The sequence below is a fragment of the Narcine bancroftii genome, chromosome 3, assembly GCF_036971445.1.
Source record: "Narcine bancroftii isolate sNarBan1 chromosome 3, sNarBan1.hap1, whole genome shotgun sequence".
NCBI lineage: Eukaryota > Metazoa > Chordata > Chondrichthyes > Torpediniformes > Narcinidae > Narcine > Narcine bancroftii.
Window position 1 is genome coordinate 206,803,694 of NC_091471.1, and position 22,469 is coordinate 206,826,162.

Here is a 22,469-nt window from a genome sequence, read left to right on the forward strand (position 1 = left end):
ACATATATAAAGGGGATATAGGAAATGGCAGGCATTTTGTCAGCTTCGACACCTAAAAAATTAGCACTACTCCCCTTTCTTAAATGGATGGGAGGTCGGAGCTGTGATGGACCTGACTACCTTCTGCAGGGGTCTAAGGTTCCAGCATATGAAGGTCAAACCAGTCCGTGAGAACCAGTCAGCAAACAGGGAAGCATCATTCGGGACATTTTTTTAACCATAGTGGGAACCCAATTAAAAAATCCAAGCCATTCAATATTGAAAAGAACAAATGTACTATTATCTAACGGTATTGTTTTGCTTGCCAACGATCCAAGCGAGACTGCGGCACTAAGACCTGGAGGGAGCTCTTCTGCGAGCGTGTGCGTGGAGCCGCAGAGTTCCTCCGCACACTGCGGCTCAGCCCACATCTCTGCTGCTGCGACACCGGCAGTGGTATCAAAATAAAAAGGGGGGGGGGGGGGGGGGGTGGGGGGATGAATTTTTACACTTGTGTTACAACAGTCAAACGATCTCTTTCTTGCTGCATGTAGAGAGCGAGAGGCTGCAAATCATCCGGCCGCCCCCTCCCTCCCTCCCTCCCTCCCGATCCGGAGGGCAGGAACCCCTCCGCCGCTCGTTCTGCTCCAGTCGCCAAGCCCATCTCGGAGCTACATTTGACCGCTTTCGTTCGCCGCTGAAGCTGGCCGTGGACCACAGCATCCTGCCGGATCCCGTGCATCTCCCCCCCGCCCTCCCACATCAGTTGACTCAGCCTGCCGCGTGTGGGAGAAGGCCGAGGTTGGGCTGCGTGCACGACGGAACCTCCTCGGAGCTCCCTGTTCATTGTTGGACACCCGGTCAGGCCCGTCAACAGCGATGTAGGACGTGAACAGAGAGGAGCTGCATCCCGGATCCACAGCCTGAGGAGCCCCCCTCCCTCCCTCCCCCGCTCCCATATTGTCTCTGGTGAACAAGACGATCTCCTGGCTTTACGCTGCATTTCTCATTTAATAACAAAAATAATTATTTCGATTATTTGAAATTTAAAGCCATGATTGGATTATAAAGAGTGACCTTCCACTTGAATATGGGGAAGGTGGTGTTTCAGCTGTCAATCAAAGCAGCTTGACAGTGGGAACTCTCGTAATAAATTGTTGCTTTCATTGGTTTTCGAGTCGCTGTTAATGATGTCTCATGATCGGAGTATTGAGTTGGAGCACTTTGAGGAGAGAAGCCGGGGTCACCGAGGGTCTCGGCGTGGAAGTGGCGGCGGAGGAGGAGGAGGAGGAGGAGCGGCGAGCTCCCGAGGAAATGGTCTACCCAGTCCCGCTCACAGTGCTCACTGCAGCTTTTACCGGACCCGCACGCTACAAGCACTCAGCCAGGAGAAAAAGGCGAAAAAGGTCCGCTTTTACAGGAATGGAGACCGCTACTTTAAGGGGCTCGTGTATGCGGTCTCCCAGGATAGGTTCAGGTCCTTGGATGCTTTGCTGGTGGAACTGACTAAGTCGCTCTCAGATAACGTCAATTTGCCCCAAGGAGTCAGGACCATCTACAGTATCGATGGGAACAAGAAGATCACCAATCTGGATGAGTTGCTGGAAGGTAAGTGAGGAAGGAGCAATATCTTCACACACATGGTTTTGCTAAAGCAGACCCTCAGAACTCTGAACTTGAGCAGGTTTGCGCACTCAGGCAAATGACATTCGAAGCCCAATGCAGTGTCATGGACAATATCCATGTATCTTTCAAAAATACATCTAATTTCATCCAAAGTTTTTATACTGTATATAAAAATGGACAAAATCATGTTCTTGATGCGATTTCATGGATGGTTAGAAATTAAATATCTGAGCATCCACATGATCTCTGCCAGATTAGCACCACTGATTAATGCAGGTTCAAAAATGTGAGTAGAGAGTCAGCGGAGGAGATGTGGATTCTGACTTTGGAATAATCAAAAAATGGAGATGATACCAAAGTATTGATATTTCTATTGATATCTCCATTTTTTGAATTGAGGTTTTAATGGTAGTTCCTGTGCTTTCTAAGTTAGATTTTATTTTACCTGTGCCTAACACCATCTGTTGGGTTTGATAAATTGTAATACTTTTCATTATTGTGCAAATTCCTCGATTGAGCAGTCAGGAAGAGATTTTCCCAACACACGATACAGGTAAATCCCACTTTACGAAAATTCGCTAATACAAAGAAACCTGTGTTCACTTTTACAAACAAATGATGGGTTTAAAATTGGTGTTCATTTTGATGAAAATGGCCTCCAATAGTAATTACGAATTTTCAGTTGATGAACAGGAATGCTCTACCTAAAGTGGGGTATACATGTACTGCTATTTATGATCTTTAAACCAATTGAAAAAGAGGAAGGAAGAGGTTAAATCTGAGAATAACGCAAGAAGAAGTGCAAGAGGAGGACTGATCCATCTGACATTCTGCTCTTCCACCTTGGTTCCTTCATTGTCTTTATCCATCTCTAGCACTGAAAAATATACCTGACTCATCTTTATATAAATATACAATGACTAAGCCTCTGCTGCTGTCTGGAATAGAGAATTCCAGACTCCCAGCCATTTGAACTGAAACATTGGTCAAATAATTCCAAATTGGTCAGTCATGTGGGCCTTCCTCATGACTCTTAGCCTGGGGAAACTTCATCCCATGATCTATCCTGTCATGATCCTTTGGTATAATGTTTCCATGAGATCAACTGTTTCTTTCTTATCTCGTGCAAAATAGCTCTTGTATAATTAGTCTCTGTGGTGGTACTCCACCGGTCTACTGCAGGGGGCAACCTCTGTACCTGCACAGGACAGCACCTGGCCTGAATGGATCAAGCCCCACCCGGTCGGGTGTCAATCACCCTCCGGGATATAAGCCTGCGCCGGCCTCCCGGGGCCTCACTCAGAGTTGCTGCAGCCTCAGCCAGCCTGGCTCTGTGGAAGTCTTTGTGGATTAAAGCCTGTTGTTCAGTCTTTATCTTTGTGTGTGTCTGATTCTGGCTAACAGTGCACCACAGTCTCGCATAGGGCAAATCCCTCAACTTGGTGGGGGTCAATCAACTGAATCCCTATAACATTTGGACTAAGGCAGGTGGACTCCTTAAGTAGAGACCAAAACCAGGCAAAATATTTCAGGAGAAGTTCACTGAGAAATTCTATAAATGTAGTGAGGCTTCTTTACTCTCATTCTCATCTCCTTTGTAGCATGGAATATTCTTCCCAAATGTATGTCTGTAGAACTTGCTATGGTGTGTTTTTCATTTTATATGAATCCATGTTTTTACTCTCTCGCCTGTGGCAAATAATTCAGCATTTCTATTTTTTTGACCAAAGTTACTAATTTTAAAATGAAGGAAAATCTATGGTAAGAAGTCTTTCTTTAAACATAAGCGTTCTTTTATAGAAAAGAACAGACTCCTTTGACTTTCTGATCATTTTTATCAACAAGCTAAAAAATCTTTGAGTCAATTCTCCTTTAAAATGCAATTACATGGAGAGTTCTAGATTTAATTAATTAGAAGTGGCTTGGAGAAGTAAGTAACGTTGCATTATTACCTTAATAGTGAGGTGCAAATTATTGCTATTCTAATTAGTGTGCTGTGAGTCATTGGAATGCCATCAACTTGAAAAATTATGGTGAGTCCTCAAAGGCTATGGTTTTCTCTCAAAACAGCAGCAATATGAAGAACAATTATTCATAAATGCAACACTACTAATATAACAATCTCCCTTGTTTAATTGTGTGAAATTCTTTCTACTGTTCATAATGGACTTCGAATGTTTTCAAGAGACTTTAGTAGTGTAGCCCAAAAAAGAAGAGAAGACATGATTTGCAGTGCACAAGTGTAGAAACCCAACCGGCATGCAGCATCCATAGGAAGGAAAGAGTAACCAACATCAAGACAAAGGACCAACCTCAAAATGTTGTTCACCCTGTACTTCCTATGGATGCTGTGAGACCTGCTAGGTTTATTCAGCATAGTTGTGTATTTCACTTGACCCCAGCATCTGCAAATGTTCTTGTTTAACTCTAGAAGATATGATTTAATAGTTTTAATATTGTTGGTAAAATTGAAATTAAATTAATGATAGGACTCTTTGGCACCTGTAATAAGAGGGAAAATATCAATACCAATCGCAGAAAAAAGGTGCATGCTGTTAATATGTCTACAACTGTAAGCCAGTTGATCATTCGTGGGCTGCAGATGAGTGTCAAACGATATTCTGTTTGTTAACAATAGAAGTATTCATGCCATAATCTGTGGGCAACTTGCTATGCATCGCCAACCACATTGGGGAAAGCTTTGGTTTAGGACAACAGCATAACAGTGTAGGCTGTTTGCAAATGCAAAGTGGAGGCCTAGTCTCTTCTTCTCTCTTTGGTTTGGCTTCGCAGACGAAGATTTATGGAGGGGTAAATGTCCACGTCAGCTGCAGGCTCGTTTGTGGCTGACAAGTCCGATGTGGGACAGGCAGACACTGTTGCAGCGGTTGCAGGGGAAAATTGGTTGGTTGGGGTTGGGTGTTGGGTTTTTCCTCCTTTGTCTGTCAGTGAGGTGGGCTCTGTGGTCTTCTTCAAAGGAGGTTGCTGCCCGCCAAACTGTGAGGCGCCAAGATGCACGGTTTGAGGCGATATCAGCCCACTGGCGGTGGTCAATGTGGCAGGCACCAAGAGATTTCTTTAGGCAGTCTTTGTACCTCTTCTTTGGTGCACCTCTGTCATGGTGGACAGTGTAGAGCTCGCCATATAACACGATCTTGGGAAGGCGATGGTCCTCCATTCTGGAGACGTGACCTACCCAGCGCAGTTGGATCTTCAGCAGCGTGGATTCGATGCTGTCGGCCTCTGCCATCTCGAGTACTTCGATGTTAGGGATGAAGTTGCTCCAATGAATGTTGAGGATGGAGCGGAGACAACGCTGGTGGAAGCGTTCTAGGAGCCGTAGGTGATGCCGGTAGAGGACCCATGATTCGGAGCCGAACAAGAGTGTGGGTATGACAACAGCTCTGTATACGCTAATCTTTGTGAGGTTTTTCAGTTGGTTGTTTTTCCAGACTCTTTTGTGTAGTCTTCCAAAGGCGCTATTTGCCTTGGCGAGTCTGTTGTTTATCTCGTTGTCGATCCTTGCATCCGATGAAATGGTGCAGCCGAGATAGGTAAACTGGTTGACCGTTTTGAGTTTTGTGTGCCCGATGGAGATGTGGGGGGGCTGGTAGTCATGGTGGGGAGCTGGCTGATGAAGGACCTCAGTTTTCTTCAGGCTGACTTCCAGGCCAAACATTTTGGCAGTTTCCGCAAAACAGGACGTCAAGCGCTGAAGAGCTGGCTCTGAATGGGCAACTAACGCAGCATCGTCTGCAAAGAGCCCCCCAAAGTTCCTCAACATGGTTATCCAACTGCACGAAAACCAACAAGGTCGGGTCAGATACAGCAATGAGCTCTCTGAACCCTTCTCCATTAACAATGGCGTGAAGCAAGGCTGCGTTCTCGCACCAACCCTCTTTTCAATCTTCTTCAGCATGATGCTGAACCAAGCCATGAAAGACCTCAACAATGAAGACGTTGTTTACATCCGGTACCGCACGAATGGCAGTCTCTTCAATCTGAGGTGCCTGCAAGAGGCCTAGTAATGCCACATAAAATATGCTGTTTTACATTGAAAACAACGTTCAGTCATGACAAAGATATGAGGATCTGCAGTTTCTAGAGTCCATGAAGTTCCGCCTAGTAGTAAAACTTTAAAGCTGTTGATGATGCTAAAATATTGACATATATCGTAAGTCTTAGAATGATTCAGGATCATATTGCATTGAGTAAGGGTAATGAAGGCCATGGTACATATGATATTCAAAATATACCTGTATTGAAAAACATAAAAGCTGCAAATTCTGGAATCTGGATGTGCTGGAGGCTGTGCACATCGAGTCTTGACAGAAGGCCATTCCTGATATAGAAACAAACTTTGAAGCAATTCAGAGTATTTTAGCAAATGGTGCAAAACTTTGTAGCTTCTCAGAAGACGGGCTGCCTGCTGAGTTTAATAAGCGTGGTCTGCCGATATCTGTGGGCATGATCACGGCCCTTAAACTATGTGCCAGAATCCTTTCGGGACTGTGCCAGAGATGACTTGCAATTGGTCACTTGTATATCTATATCAGACAGTAACACATGTCTTTCCCACAGGCAATGGCAAGTACATCAACATTGTCCATAACATCACAGTCAGCTTGAATACATATTTAAATTTGCAACTCTGATTGGCTTCCCAGAGGGCAGTACACATGTGGGTTTCAGGGCACCTCCAGGTGTATTCATTAATTGGAATAGTTTCCAGACTTTTAAAACAAGTAGGTAATATCCAAATATCCCTGTTTCCCAGGTAGCTCTTGTATTCATGAGCTGGTAACCTCATTGTGGGACCTTAACAATAAGCACAAACTGCTACCTCTGTAAGGAATGCCATGGAACAAATTTAAAGCACAAAAGTCTACAGACACATTGGTTGAAGTAAAAACACAATGCTGGAGAAACTCAGCTGGTCAAACAGTGTACTGTATGTAGCAAAGATAAAGATACATAACTAACTTTTCGGGTGTGACCCTTCATCAAGATATGAACGAATGTCAGCATGCGCCCGAACATAATGTTGGAGAGAGGAGCAAGTCCCAAAGGCCAGAGGAAAGGGAAGGGAGGGAGAATGGAGAGTAGGCTAGCTGAAATTGGAGGTTGATGTTAATGCCATCTGGTGGAGAGTGCCCAGATGGAAAATCAAGTGTTGTTCTTTCAATTTCCAGGTGGTCTTGGTGAGATAGTACACAAGACCATGGACAGACATATGATCATGGGAGTGGGGCATGGAATTAAAGTGGTTCACCACTAGGAGATCCCTGACACTGATGAGGATAGAGTGAAGGTGCTCAGCAAAGTGATCTCCCAGTCTGCGCCCAGTCACTCCGATGTTGAGAAGGCCACAAAAGATAACTTCTGCGGATACACAAGTGAAGTGTTGCTTCACTTGAAGGGACTGTTTATGCCCCGAATGGTGGTGAGGGAGGAGGTGTGGGCGCAAATGTGGTTCTTCCTGCGGCCACAGGGGAAGGTGATTTACACAGAAAGTCATTGATTTTCGGTACCTTGATTGATATGGAAAGACTTCAATGTACACCAACCAGGGTCTTGAGAAGAGCATTGATTATCATTGAGAAAGACACAGGCAGGATGACACAACCTCTTAAAAAAGGAGGTAGGCAGATAGCAATAGGCCAGTTAGTTTACATTCATAGACAGTTAAATGCTTGATATTATCATTAAGGAATAAATAGCGAGCTATCTAGATAGAAATTGTTCCATTAGGTAACCACAGCATGGATTCAGAAAGGACAGGTCATGTTTAACTAATTTACTGGAGTTTTTGAGGATATAATGAATGCAGTTGATAGAGGAGAAAAGGTGGATGTGGCATGCTTGGATTTCTAGAGGGCATTTGATAAGATGCCACATAAAAAGACTTCTTCATATGAAATGGATGTATGGATAGAGAATTGGTTAACCAATAGATGGCAGAGAGATGCAATATACGGACTTTTCTCTGGTTTGCAGTCATTGGTTAGTGAGGTGTGTGATGGAATGTTTGGGAGATAAATTGGTAAAATTAGTACATACACACATTTTAAAATAGATCTTATTTGAAATACTGAAGAATTCATATTCAGTGACTTTACAGAAACTGGAGAATGCTATGCACATTTCACAAGTAGGTGTAAATTGAAATGATGTCATGAAATGAATGGACTGGAGACAGGTTGTCTGTGTTGGACATTTTTACAAGACTTATGACCTCTCTGCAAAGTGCTCATTCAAAGGTCACTGAGAGGTTTGTTTACCTCAAACAACAGATGGGAGCAGAAGACTGACTCCTATTGTTTGCTGGAGAAGGAGGGGTTTTGCAAGTGAGAGAGAGAGAAGGACATGTGGCTGGAAGCTGGAATCTGAAATGGAGAGAGAGAGACACACACACACAGCTGAACTATCTGTTTCTCTTGGAATAAGGGAAACAGAAAGGAACTCTATGATAGCCTGAAAGAAAGAGGTCATCATCTGGAGAACCCTGATGGGGCAAGTTTCATCAGCAAGACATTGAGGTGACTAATGATGGTACCTCAGTTGTGGAAATCCTGGAACAACTCTCTCTGCAAATCTATGAGAACCTTCCTGAGCCGTAAACATTTTCCTTTCGAGCACCAAAGCCTGGTGAACTTTATACATGTTAAATTCGGTGCACAGTATAAGAATTGCCTGCAACCAGAGAACTTGGAAGAATGAGAAGTGAGATTAAACTGTGAACCAAAGAACTTTTCTTAAATTTACACACACATTACATAAACGTGCGCTTAGAATTAGAAGGGGGTTAAGTTGGGTAGTTAAGTTAATAGTGATAAGTTAAAGTTTGATTCTGTTTTCATGTTTAAAGATAATTAAAAACAACTTTTGTTTAAGTAACCATTTGTCATGGTGAATATCAATTGCTGCTGGGTTTTGGGGTCCTTTGGGCTCGTAACAGGTGCCACAGGGATTGGTGTATCCTCAACTGTTCATAATATATGTATATAATTAATTTGTAGGAAGGGACCAAAATGCAGTATATTTTGAAACTAAATTGAGTGGAAAACTGAACTGTGTAGAAGATATCGATAGGTTAAGTAAGTGGGAAAAGGTCTAGTAGATGGAGTATGTCATTAGTAAATGAGAGGTCATCTACTTTGGAAGGAAAAATAGAATATCGGACTACAATTTTAACAGTGACAATTTGCAGCATTCTGTTGTGCAGTGAGACCTGGAAGTGCTTGTATATGAACCACAAAGGCTAGTTTTTCAGGCAGCAAAAAATCAAGAAGGCAATTGGGGTGCTGCCTTTCATTGCTGGAGGAATTGAATTTAAAGTAGGGAGGTACTGATGCAACAGTACAGACTACTGGTGAGGCTGCACATCGAGTTCTGTATATATGGGCTTTGAAGCCAGTGCATAGGAAGTTCACCAGCTTGATTCCTAAAATGAGGGGTTTAATTTATGAGGAGAGATTGAGTAGCCTGAGATTACACTCATTGGAGTTTAGAGGGATGAAGGTAGCATTTTACAGAAACATACAAATTATAAAAGGAATAGGTAAGATAGAAGCAGTTAAGTTGTTTCCACTGGCAGATGAAATTAAAACTAGGGCATATAGCCTAAAGATTTGGTGGAATAGATTTACGCTGGAGATGAGGAAGAACATTTCCTCTCAGATAGTGAATGTATGGAACTCATTTCCTAATGAAACAGTAGATACAGCCTCATTAAATTTATGTTTGATGTAGGTAGATAGATCTTGAATAGTCGGGAAATTAAGGGTTATGTTAAATTAAGACAGATAAGTGAACTGAATCTGTAGCCAGGTCAGCTATGATTTTATTGAATCGGGCGCAGGATTGATGGGCAAGTACCCTACTCCTGTTTCTTATATTCTTTGGTGGAGAAACCAAGGAAATATATCAAAGGAAGGAAGATGCAGGCAAATGCCAGAAAAGTTGTATACTTTGCTGCTTGAGGTGACCCAACCATTCGTTCACCTCCAGAAATGCAAGCATCTGATAAGATGTTGTGAATAGAAACCTAAAATGCCTTCTCCACTTTACCATTATCAGGTTGGTGTATGATCTCCCCATTACACACATTAAATAGCCACTTGCTTTTCAGCAACCATGAATGTTGGACACAAAATAATGTCAGCCTAAAAAACTGAAACCAAATAATTCAACATTGCAGAAGGCTCCCACATGCATATCACCACACAATTTAAAATTGTCATTCTTCCTCTTCCTAAAGCATAAACAATGTAAGTATTGTGGTTTTAGTTCAGTTTTTGGCAGGGTGAACAAATCTGTAATAGCTGGGGTGTCCTTGGTGATGCATATTAAGTATCGGAACTTATGAAAACCTTGCCATAGATTGTGTCTTCTGGAGTAATGGAGGGACAGACCCTGCTCTCAGAATATGAGGAGGTATTTGGGATTCTGACAGGGATGTGGATCTTTGAACTAAGCACCCCCATCTCTTACTGTTAACACTTTTCAAGGCTAGAATTAGCTCTCATCTTTTCAAAGATGGCATTGATTCATAATGCGAATACTCCGTGATGGAGCTGCTCACAAAGCATTTGCTGCTGGACAGAAGTTTGCTGACCTTTAGTGACACATTCTTTGACCAGCAAAACACAGCTTGTAGCATGTTATAAACCCTATTGCAGACTTCACATGGCTCTCCTTGTGTCTACCAGTCACAGTTGCTGAAGTGATGTATAAATCACCAGGTACCACACAGTATATTCTGATGACTGCTGTTTGTATTTGAGTGGGTAGATCGTCAGCACAAATCCTCCAATGCCGGACTTGCATCCTTGAGGAGGAATTTCTCCTTATGAACACTTATGGGAGATATGAAGTTCCACTTGTCGATTTAAAGACATTGATTTAAACCACTAAGATGGTCATAATGCCCCTGATAATTTTCAAATCGCTGCTAACTTCAGCCAAATGATGAAGCGTTGCAAGCTTGAATGAAGTAGTTTTATCACTGTGAGAGCTCCATTCCACTACTTTTGATAGTCAACTTCAAATGTGCCTGGAGAACCAACTTCTGTTCCCCACAGGAGTTCTCTGCTCTCTTTTCTTGCAAAGCGGGGAAGAAGAAATGAATGAATAATGGAATGCATTGAGCAGATGCAAGTAAAATCTTCTGTTAACAGTGACTTTGAAAGAGACAAAAGGCAGCATGAAATCATTGTGTAATGCCATTTGGTGGTTGGATAGATGAGAAAGTACAGCAGCAGAAAAGAATAGCCCCCCTACCAAATGAATAGTGATCTAGAGAAGAGCTTAGAGGTTGAAGTTAAAGCACAAGCCATGTTGCAGATGGCTGGATCATTACACTTGGATGTAATGATATCACTGAAGGACTTGCAGCACTGAATGAGGCACCTGTTTATCCTAATGCTTCTGCTGACTTCTGTTGACTAGATGGAGCAACATCTTGTTCTGGGATGAAATAGACAGTGGGTATATAATACACTGTTGTTCAGTTCCAGAATACTGTTGTGTAATGCAGTGTTGGATCTTGGAGCAATCTTTGTGTGAATCTACTGTCTATTTTTAACTTTTTGTGGTCTGACCAGCTCCAGAGACAAATAATGCAATGCTTGGTGTGGTTTTAAAGTGCAAATTCAAAATTGAGTCAACCTGCGTTTTCATTGTAATCGTCCACCTTGATATGGGTCTAGGAAATTATAATTATTATGTTATACAATGGACTTATAAACATGCTGCAGCATATGACAATACTACCATCTGTGATCAGCAATCCTCTCCCAGTAGGTTGGGTTGTCGAAATTCAGTTCTGGTAAGGCCACAATTATGTGTGTTTTCTTAGAAACTTTCTCCAATTGTGTGCTAAACTCAGACATCACAGGTTTTGCAAGTCTTTTAAAATAATACAATTTAATGTTATTTTATTTTCTCATTCCCATTCTTCCTACCAAATGAATGATAATCTCTGGAAAACTTCATCCCTTATATAGTATGTCTATTACAAATGTAAAAAATAGCCTTCACTACCCCTTTAAATTCTTTCCCCTTATCTTAAATCTCTGCCCTTTAGTTTTAGACTCTCTGACCCTGAAACCATTCACTTTATCCATGCCTCACATGATTGTACCTATAGAAGATTACCCCTCAGCCTCCTATATTCTATGGAGAAAAACCCCATCCTATCCAGTCAAGATATAGGGAGTGCAGATGCAGGAAGTCCTCCAATCCTGGTTACATCCTTGTCAATCTTTTCTGAGCTGTTTCCAGATTCCTATAGCTAGATGATCCTAATGGCATACAATATTCTAAATTCAGGCTCACCAACATATTGCACAGTTGTAACATGATGTCCCAACTCTTGTACTTAGGGCCCTGACTGACCAGTGTCAACACTTTCAGGGAGCTATGAACTTGTACTCTTGCTCTTTTTCAGTTCTACAGCATTCTTTAGGGCACTGCCATTTACTGTGGAAGTATTGCCCTGGTTAAACTTTCCAAAATCCAACACCTTATACTTGTCAAAGTTAATTTTCATCTGCTGTTTTATGGGCCAGATTTCCAGTTGATCTACAGCGTATTGTCTTGCTGCAATTTTAGATAACCTTTTTCACTCTCCACTTAATCACCAATTTTGATTTCACCCGTGAACTTGCTAACTATGCCAACTACATTCTCATCCAAATTATTAATATGGATAATGAAAAATGGTGTTCTGAACACTGATCCCTGTGGCAGCTCTCTAATATTGAAATAAAAAAAGTCTGAAACGTCGGTTATGTATTCTGACCTTTGCTATACAGTATAAAGAATACTGTTTGACCTGCTGAGTCTCCCCTCATTCATCTTCTTGGTTACCTCTTCAAGAGATCTCAAATCGAATTTATGAGACACAATTTCCCACGTGCAAAGCCATGCTGTTGATGTCTAATCAGTCCTTACCTTTCCAAATGCAGGTAGATCCTGTCTCTCAGAGTCCCCTCCAGTAATAGTCCCTCCCATTGATGTTGGACTCATTGCCCATAAGTTCCTTGGTTTGCAGACCTTGTTTAAAAAAAAAGGCACAACATTAGCCATCCTACAGTCTTCCGCTTCCTCACCTATGCTAACAGTGAAACATATACCTCTCCCACAACCCCAGCAATTTCTTCCATAGCTTCCCATAGCATCAAGGATACATCTGGGTATGCCCAAGAATTTATCTAATTTTTATGCACTTTCAGGTCACCAGCAGTTCCTATTATGTAATGTGGATATATTTCAAGACATCATCATTCTCTTCCCTGTTTTTCTCCATGGTAAATGCAGACAAGAATTATTCATTTAGGATGTCATCCAACCCCTGGGGCTCCATACATAGATGATTATGCTGAACCTTTAAGGCTCCTTTTTCTCTGCCTAATTACCTTTTTTCCCCAAATATACAAATAGAATATCTTGGGATTCTCCTTACATTAGCTGCCAATGCCATCTCATGTCTCTCTTTTGCCCTCCTGATTTCACTCTTTTGTTTGTTTTTTTCTTAACTGCCTCTACCTGATGTAAACCTTTTCCATGACCAGAGCCTCAATATTTCTTCACATTCAGAGTTTGCTCATTCTGCCAGCTTTGATCTTTTCCCCTAACAGTCACATGTTGGCCCTGAGCTCTCCTTTCCTCACTTTAAAAGCCACCCACTTGCCAAATATTCTCTTACCTGCAAAAAGCCTCTCCCATTCAACTATTCCAAGTTCCAGTCCAATGCCATCAAAATTAGCCTTGCCCTAAAATTAAGTGTTTTCTTGTGTACTGGATCCATGGAATCCTAGAACATTACAGCACAGAAACAGGCTCTTTGGCCCTTCTAGTCAGTGCTGAACTATTTTCCTGCCTAGTCCCACCGACCTGCACCCAGTCCATAGCCCTTCAGACCCTTCCTCTCCATGTACCTGTCTAAATTTGTCTTGTATGTTAAAATTGAGCTGGCATTCACCACTATAATTTTCCCCTCTATTTCCCACTGACAATTGGGAATGTCTGGAATATAATCCCATCAAAGTTTATTTTTATTTTTTAGATTACACCACATGGCTTTATTTGTCAATTTCCCCCCCACTCCCACCCCAGGATATTGTAAGTGCTGCCATAACGAACACCCCCTTCTCTCTTACCTATATTTCTGTTGCCTACAGAAGTATACTTCTGAATATTGAGCTGCCAGCCCCGTCCATCTCGCAACCATAGTTCTGTAATATGAAATCATATCCCAGTTCAATGCATCGGAATTCATCTACTTTCCTGTGAAATGCAATTTTGATTCTCAGACTTCCTTGCAGCCTGTCCTGTTCCTGCATGCCCTACTCTCTGAACTCGCTCACGTTAACTTCCATATTTGCTTCAACTTTCCTATCTGTCACATGACTGCTTTGGGTCCTAACCTCTTGAGGTAAGACCTCCAGCCCTCCCAAGTAACATTAGCAAATCTCTCCACCTGGATATTGGTCTTCTCCACTTCAGGTGGAACCCAGCATTTTGTACATGTCACCTTTGCCCCAGATGAGATCCCAAAGTTTCAAGAACCTAGATTTCTCTCTCCTGCAACATCTCCTCAGCCACACATTCAACTTCTCTATCCTCACAAACATGTAATGATGGGAGTAAGCCAGAGATAACAACCCTTGAGGTCTTGCCTTTTAACTTTCCACCTAATGGCCTAATTCGCAGGACCTCATCCCATTTTCTACCTCTGTGGTCGATACCAATAATCCCTGGCTATTTCATTGAAAATGTTCTGCAACCAACCAGACACATATTTGTGTGTGTGGCAACTGAGAAGCCACATACCATCCTGGAATCATGTTCGCGGCCATAGGATCTCCTGTCTGTCCCTTTAATTATTGAGTCACCTTTCACTACAATCTCCCCGCTCTCACCAGATCCAGTCCATGTGAAGCAGGCCTTTCTGCAGCTGCTCTTACTCTCCTTTCAGAGGCCATTTCCCTAGCAATATCCAAAGTAATCTACCTCAGGGAGATGGCCACAGGGGAATCCCACACTCTTTGCCAACCACATCCACCTTTCCTGGTGGCCATCCAACTGCCTGCTGCTTGCAGCAAATAACAATATCCTGGAGGAACTGAGTGGGTTTAACAGCAGCAGTGCGAGAAAAAGAAGGGTCAATATTTTGTGTCAAAATCCTTCATCTTGATGAAGGGCTCTGACCAAAAACATTGTTCATTTGTTTTCCCCCATTGATGCTGCTCAACCCACTCAGTTCCACCAGCTGAATGCGATTTTTTTTTTTGTCCCAGATTCCAGCACCTGCAGTCTCTCTTGTGTCGGTCTCTGCTGGCTGCCCACTTAGGGGGACCACCATCCGAAACCTTTATCTATGACGTTCTGTCTCTTCTGCCTGTTCTTCAGTGTCCAACTGCCCCTCTGACAGATCCTTGCGGTCTGAAAAGAGCTGCAGCTGGAAACACTTCCTGGGGGCACAGTCGTCAGGGATACGAGTCTGTTCTCTCAGCTCTCTCATGTCACAGGAGGAGCATTCTACTCTACTGACTCTGTCACTGTCTCTCAAACAGACCAACAGACTGAGGAAATGTTAACCCTGCCTTACCTTAAAGATGCTCACCCTCCTCACAGAAACACGTGTACACCAAAGCTCGCACTTTGACCTACAACATCAGGGCAGCTTTTCCAAAATGGCCGCTTGCTGGAGACCACCTCCCTTTTATTTGCTCCTATGCCTGTTGGAAGAGTAACAGCAGTTCACTTGCAACAGACTCAGTGAAGTTTCTGCTGCTTCTCCTCCTCCTCCTCATTGTTTATTATATTTCTCAGTCTCAAGTCTTTCTGCAAATGTCGAATCATGCCCTTGGTACACTTGTCCAGACTGTTACTTTTTATCAGAAGGTGGAATAATCCCAAAAGTAATTCATCCTACATTCTCCATTGCTTCCTGAATGCTCCATTCCAGAGGTTCTGACCTCCATTTATTGCTCCATCCACAAGGTGCCTGAGTTGTCAGCTATCTTGATCCCACTATTTCCAAATCTCTCTCGTCTCTACACCTGTAAATAGCTCCTTAAAACACTTATGATTGTCATGTGACTCTTACTCTTAACTAGTTTTTCTGCTGATGTGATGTTCTGGTTTTATTTCACGTTTCAATATCTCCAGTATTTTTTTTGCTTTTAAATCCCTTCTCTTTGTCTAATTCTCATGCGTTTAACCACATAACCATATAACCATTTACGGAGCAGAAACAGGCCATGTCGGCCTTTCGAGTCCGCACCGGTTCACTAGAACAACTCCACTAGCTCAAACCTCCCGCTCGCTGCCAATAACCCTCCAAACCCCTCACCTCCATGTACACATCCAACCTTCTCTTAAATGACAGAAGGGACCTTGCCGCAACTATCTCATTCAGAAGTTCATTCCATTCTGCCACCACTCGCTGAGTGAAAAAGCCACCTGTAATATTTTTCCTAAAGTGTTGCTCCCTTACCCTTAACTCATGGCCTCTTGTTCCAACCTCCCCTGCCCTCAGGGTAAAGAGTCTGTTTATGTCTAGTCTATCAATTCCTTTCATAATTTTAAATACCTCTATCAAGTCCCCTCTCAGTCGTCTACTTTCCAATGAATAAAGTCACAATTTTAAGCTCATATCAAGCCTGCAAGTTATCTAAATTTTTCTTCAACACAAGAAGTGCACTTTTTATGAAGAACTTGCTGGAGTGGACATTTCCTGGCTCAAACAAATTCATAGTCAGCACTGGGGAGGAAACTGATTTACATGACAGGGTTCAGTGCTGATGTCACATTTCCTCCTTTTGAGTCATGAAACCTTGAATGCTGAATTTCTGTGACTAAAATGAAATAACTCAATTGTTTAAAAATACTGAAATAAGATAGATGCCATGGTATTAAAAAATACGGCGAGGATACAGAACAGGTTTTTCAACATTTCAATAGAGAATAAATGAATTACTTTTCAGCTATATATTCTGCAGCATTCATGTTGAGGCTTTGAAGAAACATTGAAATTTCCTCTTCTGGTACTGATAATTTGTTATAAGCCACACACTGAAGAGTTCTGTCATTTGTCTTTTTTCTTTTTATTTGTGGTTATCAGTAGATTTTAGGAAAGAACTTAATTGCAATGAAAGGATGAATTAGTGTATTTTTTTGTCCAATTTATAGACATGTGTGGCTGTTTTACCTGGTGTTGCTCAACCATGATATTTGCATTTATTTCCATGCATTTTGGTTTGAAAAGATTTTCTCATAAATTAAATAAAATATAAATGTATTAATTAGGGGATTAAAATATGTAGTTTAACTTAAGTGATCAATAAAAATTCTTTCTTTGGCTTGGCTTCGCGGACGAAGATTTATGGAGGGGGTAAATGTCCACGTCAGCTGCAGGCTCGTTTGTGGCTGACAAGTCCGATGCGGGACAGGCAGACACGGTTGCAGGGGAAAATTAGTTGGTTGGGGTTGGGTGTTGGGTTTTTCCTCCTTTGCCTTTTATCAGTGAGGTGGGCTCTGCGGTCTTCTTCAAAGGAGGTTGCTGCGCGCCAAACTGTGAGGCGCCAAGATGCACGGTTTGAGGCGATATCAGCCCACTGGCGGTGGTCAATGTGGCAGGCACCAAGAGATTTCTTTAGGCAGTCCTTGTACCTTTTCTTTGGTGCACCTCTGTCACGGTGGCCAGTGGAGAGCTCGCCATATAACACGATCTTGGATAGGCGATGGTCCTCCATTCTGGAGATGTGACCCACCCAGCGCAGCTGGATCTTCAGCAGCGTGGACTCGATGCTGTCGACCTCTGCCATCTCGAGTACTTCGACGTTAGGGATGAAAGCGCTCCAATGAATGTTGAGGATGGAGCGGAGACAACGCTGGTGGAAGTGTTCTAGGAGCCGTAGGTGATGCCGGTCAAGGACCCATGATTCGGAGCCGAACAGGAGTGTGGGTATGACAACGGCTCTGTATACGCTTATCTTTGTGAGGTTTTTCAGTTAGTGTTTTTCCAGACTCTTTTGTGTAGTCTTCCAAAGGCGCTATTTGCCTTGGCGAGTCTGTTGTCTATCTCGTTGTCGATCCTTGCATCTGATGAAATGGTGCAGCCGAGATAGGTAAACTGGTTGACCGTTTTGAGTTTTGTGTGCCCGATGGAGATGTGGGGGGGCTGGTAGTCATGGTGGGGAGCTGACTGATGGAGGACCTCAGTTTTCTTCAGGCTGACTTCCAGGCCAAACATTTTGGCAGTTTCCGCAAAACAGGACATCAAGCGCTGAAGAGCTGGCTCTGAATGGGCAACTAAAGCGGCATCGTCTGCAAAGAGTAGTTCACGGACAAGTTTCGCTTGTGTCTTGGTGTGAGCTTGCAGGCGCCTCAGATTGAAGAGACTGCCATCCGTGCGGTACCGGATGTAAACAGCGTCTTCATTGTTGAGGTCTTTCATGGCTTGGTTCAGCATCATGCTGAAGAAGATTGAAAAGAGGGTTGGTGTGAGAACACAGCCTTGCTTCACGCCATTGTTAATGGAGAAGGGTTCAGAGAGCTCATTGCTGTATCTGACCCGACCTTGTTGGTTTTCGTGCAGTTGGATGATCATGTTGAGGAACTTTGGGGGGCATCCGATGCGCTCTAGTATTTGCCAAAGCCCTTTCCTGCTCACGGTGTCGAAGGCTTTGGTGAGGTCAACAAAGGTGATGTAGAGTCCTTTGTTTTGTTCTCTGCACTTTTCTTGGAGCTGTCTGAGGGCAAAGACCATGTCAGTAGTTCCTCTGTTTGCGCGAAAGCCGCACTGTGATTCTGGGAGAATATTCTCGGCGACACTAGGTATTATTCTATTTAGGAGAATCCTAGCGAAGATTTTGCCTGCAATGGAGAGCAGCGTGATTCCCCTGTAGTTTGAGCAGTTTGATTTCTCGCCTTTGTTTTTGTACAGGGTGATGATGATGGCATCACGAAGGTCCTGAGGCAGTTTTCCTTGGTCCCAACAAAGCTTGAAAAATTCATGCAGTTTGACATGCAGAGTTTTACCGCCAGCCTTCCAGACCTCTGGGGGGATTCCATCCATACCTGCTGCTTTGCCACTTTTCAGTTGTTCGATTGCCTTATATGTCTCATCCTGGGTGAGGACCTCATCCAGCTCTAACCTTAGGGGCTGTTGAGGGAACTGGAGCAGGGCAGAATCTTGGACTGAGCGGTTGGCACTGAAAAGAGATTGGAAGTGTTCTGACCATCGGTTGAGGATAGAGATCTTGTCGCTGAGGAGGACTTTGCCGTCTGAGCTACGCAGCGGGATTTGGACTTGGGGTGAGGGGCCGTACACAGCCTTTAGAGCCTCGTAGAAACCCCTGAAGTCGCCAATGTCCGCGCTGAGCTGGGTTCGCTTGGCGAGGCTAGTCCACCACTCATTTTGGATCTCCCGGAGTTTTTGCTGAAGATGGCTGCATGCGCGACGGAAGGCTTGTTTCTTCTCTGGACAGGACGGCTTTGTAAGGTGAGCCTGGTGGGCAGCTCGCTTCTTTGCCAGCAGCTCCTGGATTTCCTGGCTGTTTTCGTCGAACCAGTCCTTGTTTTTCCTGGAGGAGAAGCCCAGTACCTCTTCAGTGGATTGCAGTATGGTAGTCTTCAACTGATCCCAGAGGGTTTCAGGGGACGGGTCCGTGAGGTGGATTGCATCATCGAGCTTTGCTTTGAGGTTTGCCTGGAAGTTTCCTCTCGCTTCGTCTGACTGCAGGTTTCCAACATTGAACCCCTTTCTGGGGGCTTTACTGTTCCTGGGCTTTGGCTTGAAGTGAAGGTTGAGCTTGCAGCGAACCAGCTGGTGGTCAGTGTGGCATTCCGTGCTGGGCATGACCCTGGTGTGGAGCACATCTCGTTTGTCACTTTCTCGCACCAGGATGTAGTCCAGGAGATGCTAGTGTTTGGATCGGGGATGCATCCAGGTGGTCTTAAGGCTGTCCCTCTGCTGAAAAAGGGTGTTTGTAATGACAAGCCGCTGTTCTGCGCAGAGCTCCAACAGGAGGCGCCCATTGTCGTTGCACTTGCCGACGCCATGCTTGGCGTCATGGCAAGCATGGCGTCAATAAAAATAAACACAAAATAAATCACACATTCAAACACTTCATTAATTACCATTCTCTTTTAGTTGGTATGTACCAATGCATAATGTGTCCATTCACTTGATGTGAATGTTGAATTGCTTCAGAGTACATTATATTTCTTTCTTTTAAATCCAGTATATAAAAAAAATGTAGATTATTTTTATCACCAGCTCTGCCACTACCAACAAATAGCTGACCATGGAAAAAGAATTAAATTTCAAAGCCAACAATTTATTAAGGTTCCTGTAAAATCACAATGCTGGAGAAACTCAGCAGGTCACACAGTATGCATTATATAGTAAAGAATCATAACCAACATTTCGGGCATGATCCCTTGATCAAGGTATCCTTGAGGTTGCCTTCACTGTTGACCTGCTGAGTTTCTCCAGCATTGTGTTTTTACCACTGAGTCTGCAGACTTTCCTGTTTTACTTTTATTATAATTCTCCCAGCAAATAAGTTGAACAGGACACTGAAGTCACCTGAATTGAAAAAGTAGATCAAATGAGATAATTGTATCCAAGGGATATTTTCCCAGCAGCGTAACTAGTCTTTACTATAACCTTAATTATAAGTGGTTAGTTTAAAAGGAGAGTTCAAAAGATGAAAGTGCAGTTTTCTCACCTTAAAATGAATTGAAGCTTTATCTGGTGATGCCAAAGTCAAGTCTTTGAAATTTTGACAAAAGTAGATGAATAATTAAAGTTTTTTCTGTTCCACGGGAAACATCCTGAAGAAAGTTTTCCTTGGGATCATGGTAAATGGCCATTGTTATAGTATCTAAGGCAATTCTTTGGTGTCTTACTAACTTGTTTTTTTCTTGGATTATAATACATCTGATTTAAATTGCAGTTGTCTTCCCACAGAACTCAGTGCACTAATTTTCAGGTTTGTTGGTGATATTTAGGTCAGGTCCACCCAGATATTTAGAGCCTCAAAAATAGATGTGAAGTAAACTCACCAATTTTCAATGGGGAAAATTAAAATGAGTCCCTCTTTGGTATATGATCTTTTAAAAAGCCAATCTTTAGCACATTTTTGTGCTAAAACTAACATTCATGCAACATTTATGAAACTTCTGTAAGGTTTGCAGAAATGCTAAATGTTTGGAGGATCTCATTCATGGATAAATTTACTGTATAATAATGGATGTTATTCCATGATGGAATATGATAAATAAAACAGAGAATTAAGGGAGTAATGAAGTTGGAACACAATGCAGAATACTGGAAAAACTCAGTGGGTCAAGCAGCATCTGTGGAGGTAAAAGGTGTAAGTTCACATTTCAGGTTGAGATCCTGCATCAGGACTAAAAGGAAAGAGGAAAGATTGTCAGTTTATAACAGTATGCTGGAGATGTTGGGATAGAGTCTAGTAGGTGATAGGTGGAATCAGGTGGAGGTGATCACTAGGTGGAACCAGGTGAGGTGAGTGGATGGGGAAGTTAAATGAAGGGAGAGGAAATGTCCTCAGGTATGGGTTGCCTGAAACTGGAAAACATTAGTGTTCATATGATTGGGTTGTAGTTTGGTTTTGTTCTTCCAGTTTGTGTTTAGCCTCTCTATGGCAATAAAGAAGACCAAGGGCAGACAGTTCACTGTGGGAGTATGAAGGAGAGGTAAAATGACAAGAGGAAGCACAAGATAGCTGTTTTTGACAGAGCACATTTCAGGTTGAGATCCTGTATCAGGACTAAGAGGAAAGAGCAGTCCTCATGCAGGGTGTTAACTTATTCTTTTTATCTCTGTATAGATGTTGCTTGACCCACTGAGTTCATACAGCATTCTGTTTTATGTTCCAGATTTCAGTTTCTGCAGTCTCTTTTGTCTTTGCAAAATTTAATTGATAAGATTTGATATTTAAAGGCATATTCATTGACATTTTCACATGATGAAATCGCTGAAGCTCTTGAAGCACTGCATCCTTGGGGTGACATTTACAGTGGAGTGCGTGAGGGGGCATTCCAGGTTTCCTATACATGGATGACATCTCCCCAGCATTGGAAATTATTGAACCTACCTCTCTCCTACAATGCATAATCCCTCTTGGTTTCCAAAATGAGGTGCACAAAAAAGATTTTAAAATGAAGCCATGATTTAGATGAGCAATAAATGCTAGCTTTGTCACTGATGTCCATGTCTCTTAAATTATGGAAATATTCCAGCAAGTTACCTGTGGTAAAGGCCTTCTACTGGTGCAGCTAGCTAATGAATACAAGATTGCACTGACTGGATGCAGCAAATACTACAAATAGAAGATAGCATGAATCAGACCCACTGCCTTCTTTGGACTAAATTGCAATGAGCTAATAGCATATTGCATTCCTTCACCATTTCTATGGGTTATTGAATTTAATTCCCTTGATATTGACAATGTTGACATGCAGCTAACAACACAGTTAAAATAAAATTGATAAGTCATTCCCCCCCCACCCCGGCAGCTAATGAATAATAATCATAATATTAAGGTCTCACAATTTTTATTTTCCATTGTTATAATAAGAACATGAATAAGTTGATTTGTGTAATTGTGACCCCTCCATGAATAAAATTACAGAATATTAACCTAACCTCATAAGAATGAAGAAATAGGAGCAGAAATTAGCCATCTGGCCCATTGTGTCTGCTCTACCTTTCAATAAAAATGACTGATCTGTCCATGGACTCAAGCTAGAAGACCAACAATTGTTTTATTAAGGAATGTAGAGACATGCTAGAACCTGCAGCAGGTTTACCAGAAGAT

General features: G+C 42.6%; 1 protein-coding gene across 6 annotated transcripts in view; it reads left to right on the forward strand.

Annotated features, from left to right (window-relative positions):
* The first annotated feature begins 467 nt into the window (after positions 1-467).
* dclk2a (doublecortin-like kinase 2a) overlaps positions 468-22,469 on the forward strand; it is a 353,107-nt gene continuing 331,105 nt past the window's right edge. For all 6 annotated transcript variants that reach the window (XM_069926428.1, XM_069926430.1, XM_069926432.1 and 3 more), the window contains exon 1: positions 468-1,587. In XM_069926428.1, coding sequence (XP_069782529.1) covers positions 1,167-1,587 — 421 coding nt within the window. In that variant the 5' untranslated portion in view covers positions 468-1,166. The remainder of the gene's footprint in view (positions 1,588-22,469) is intronic.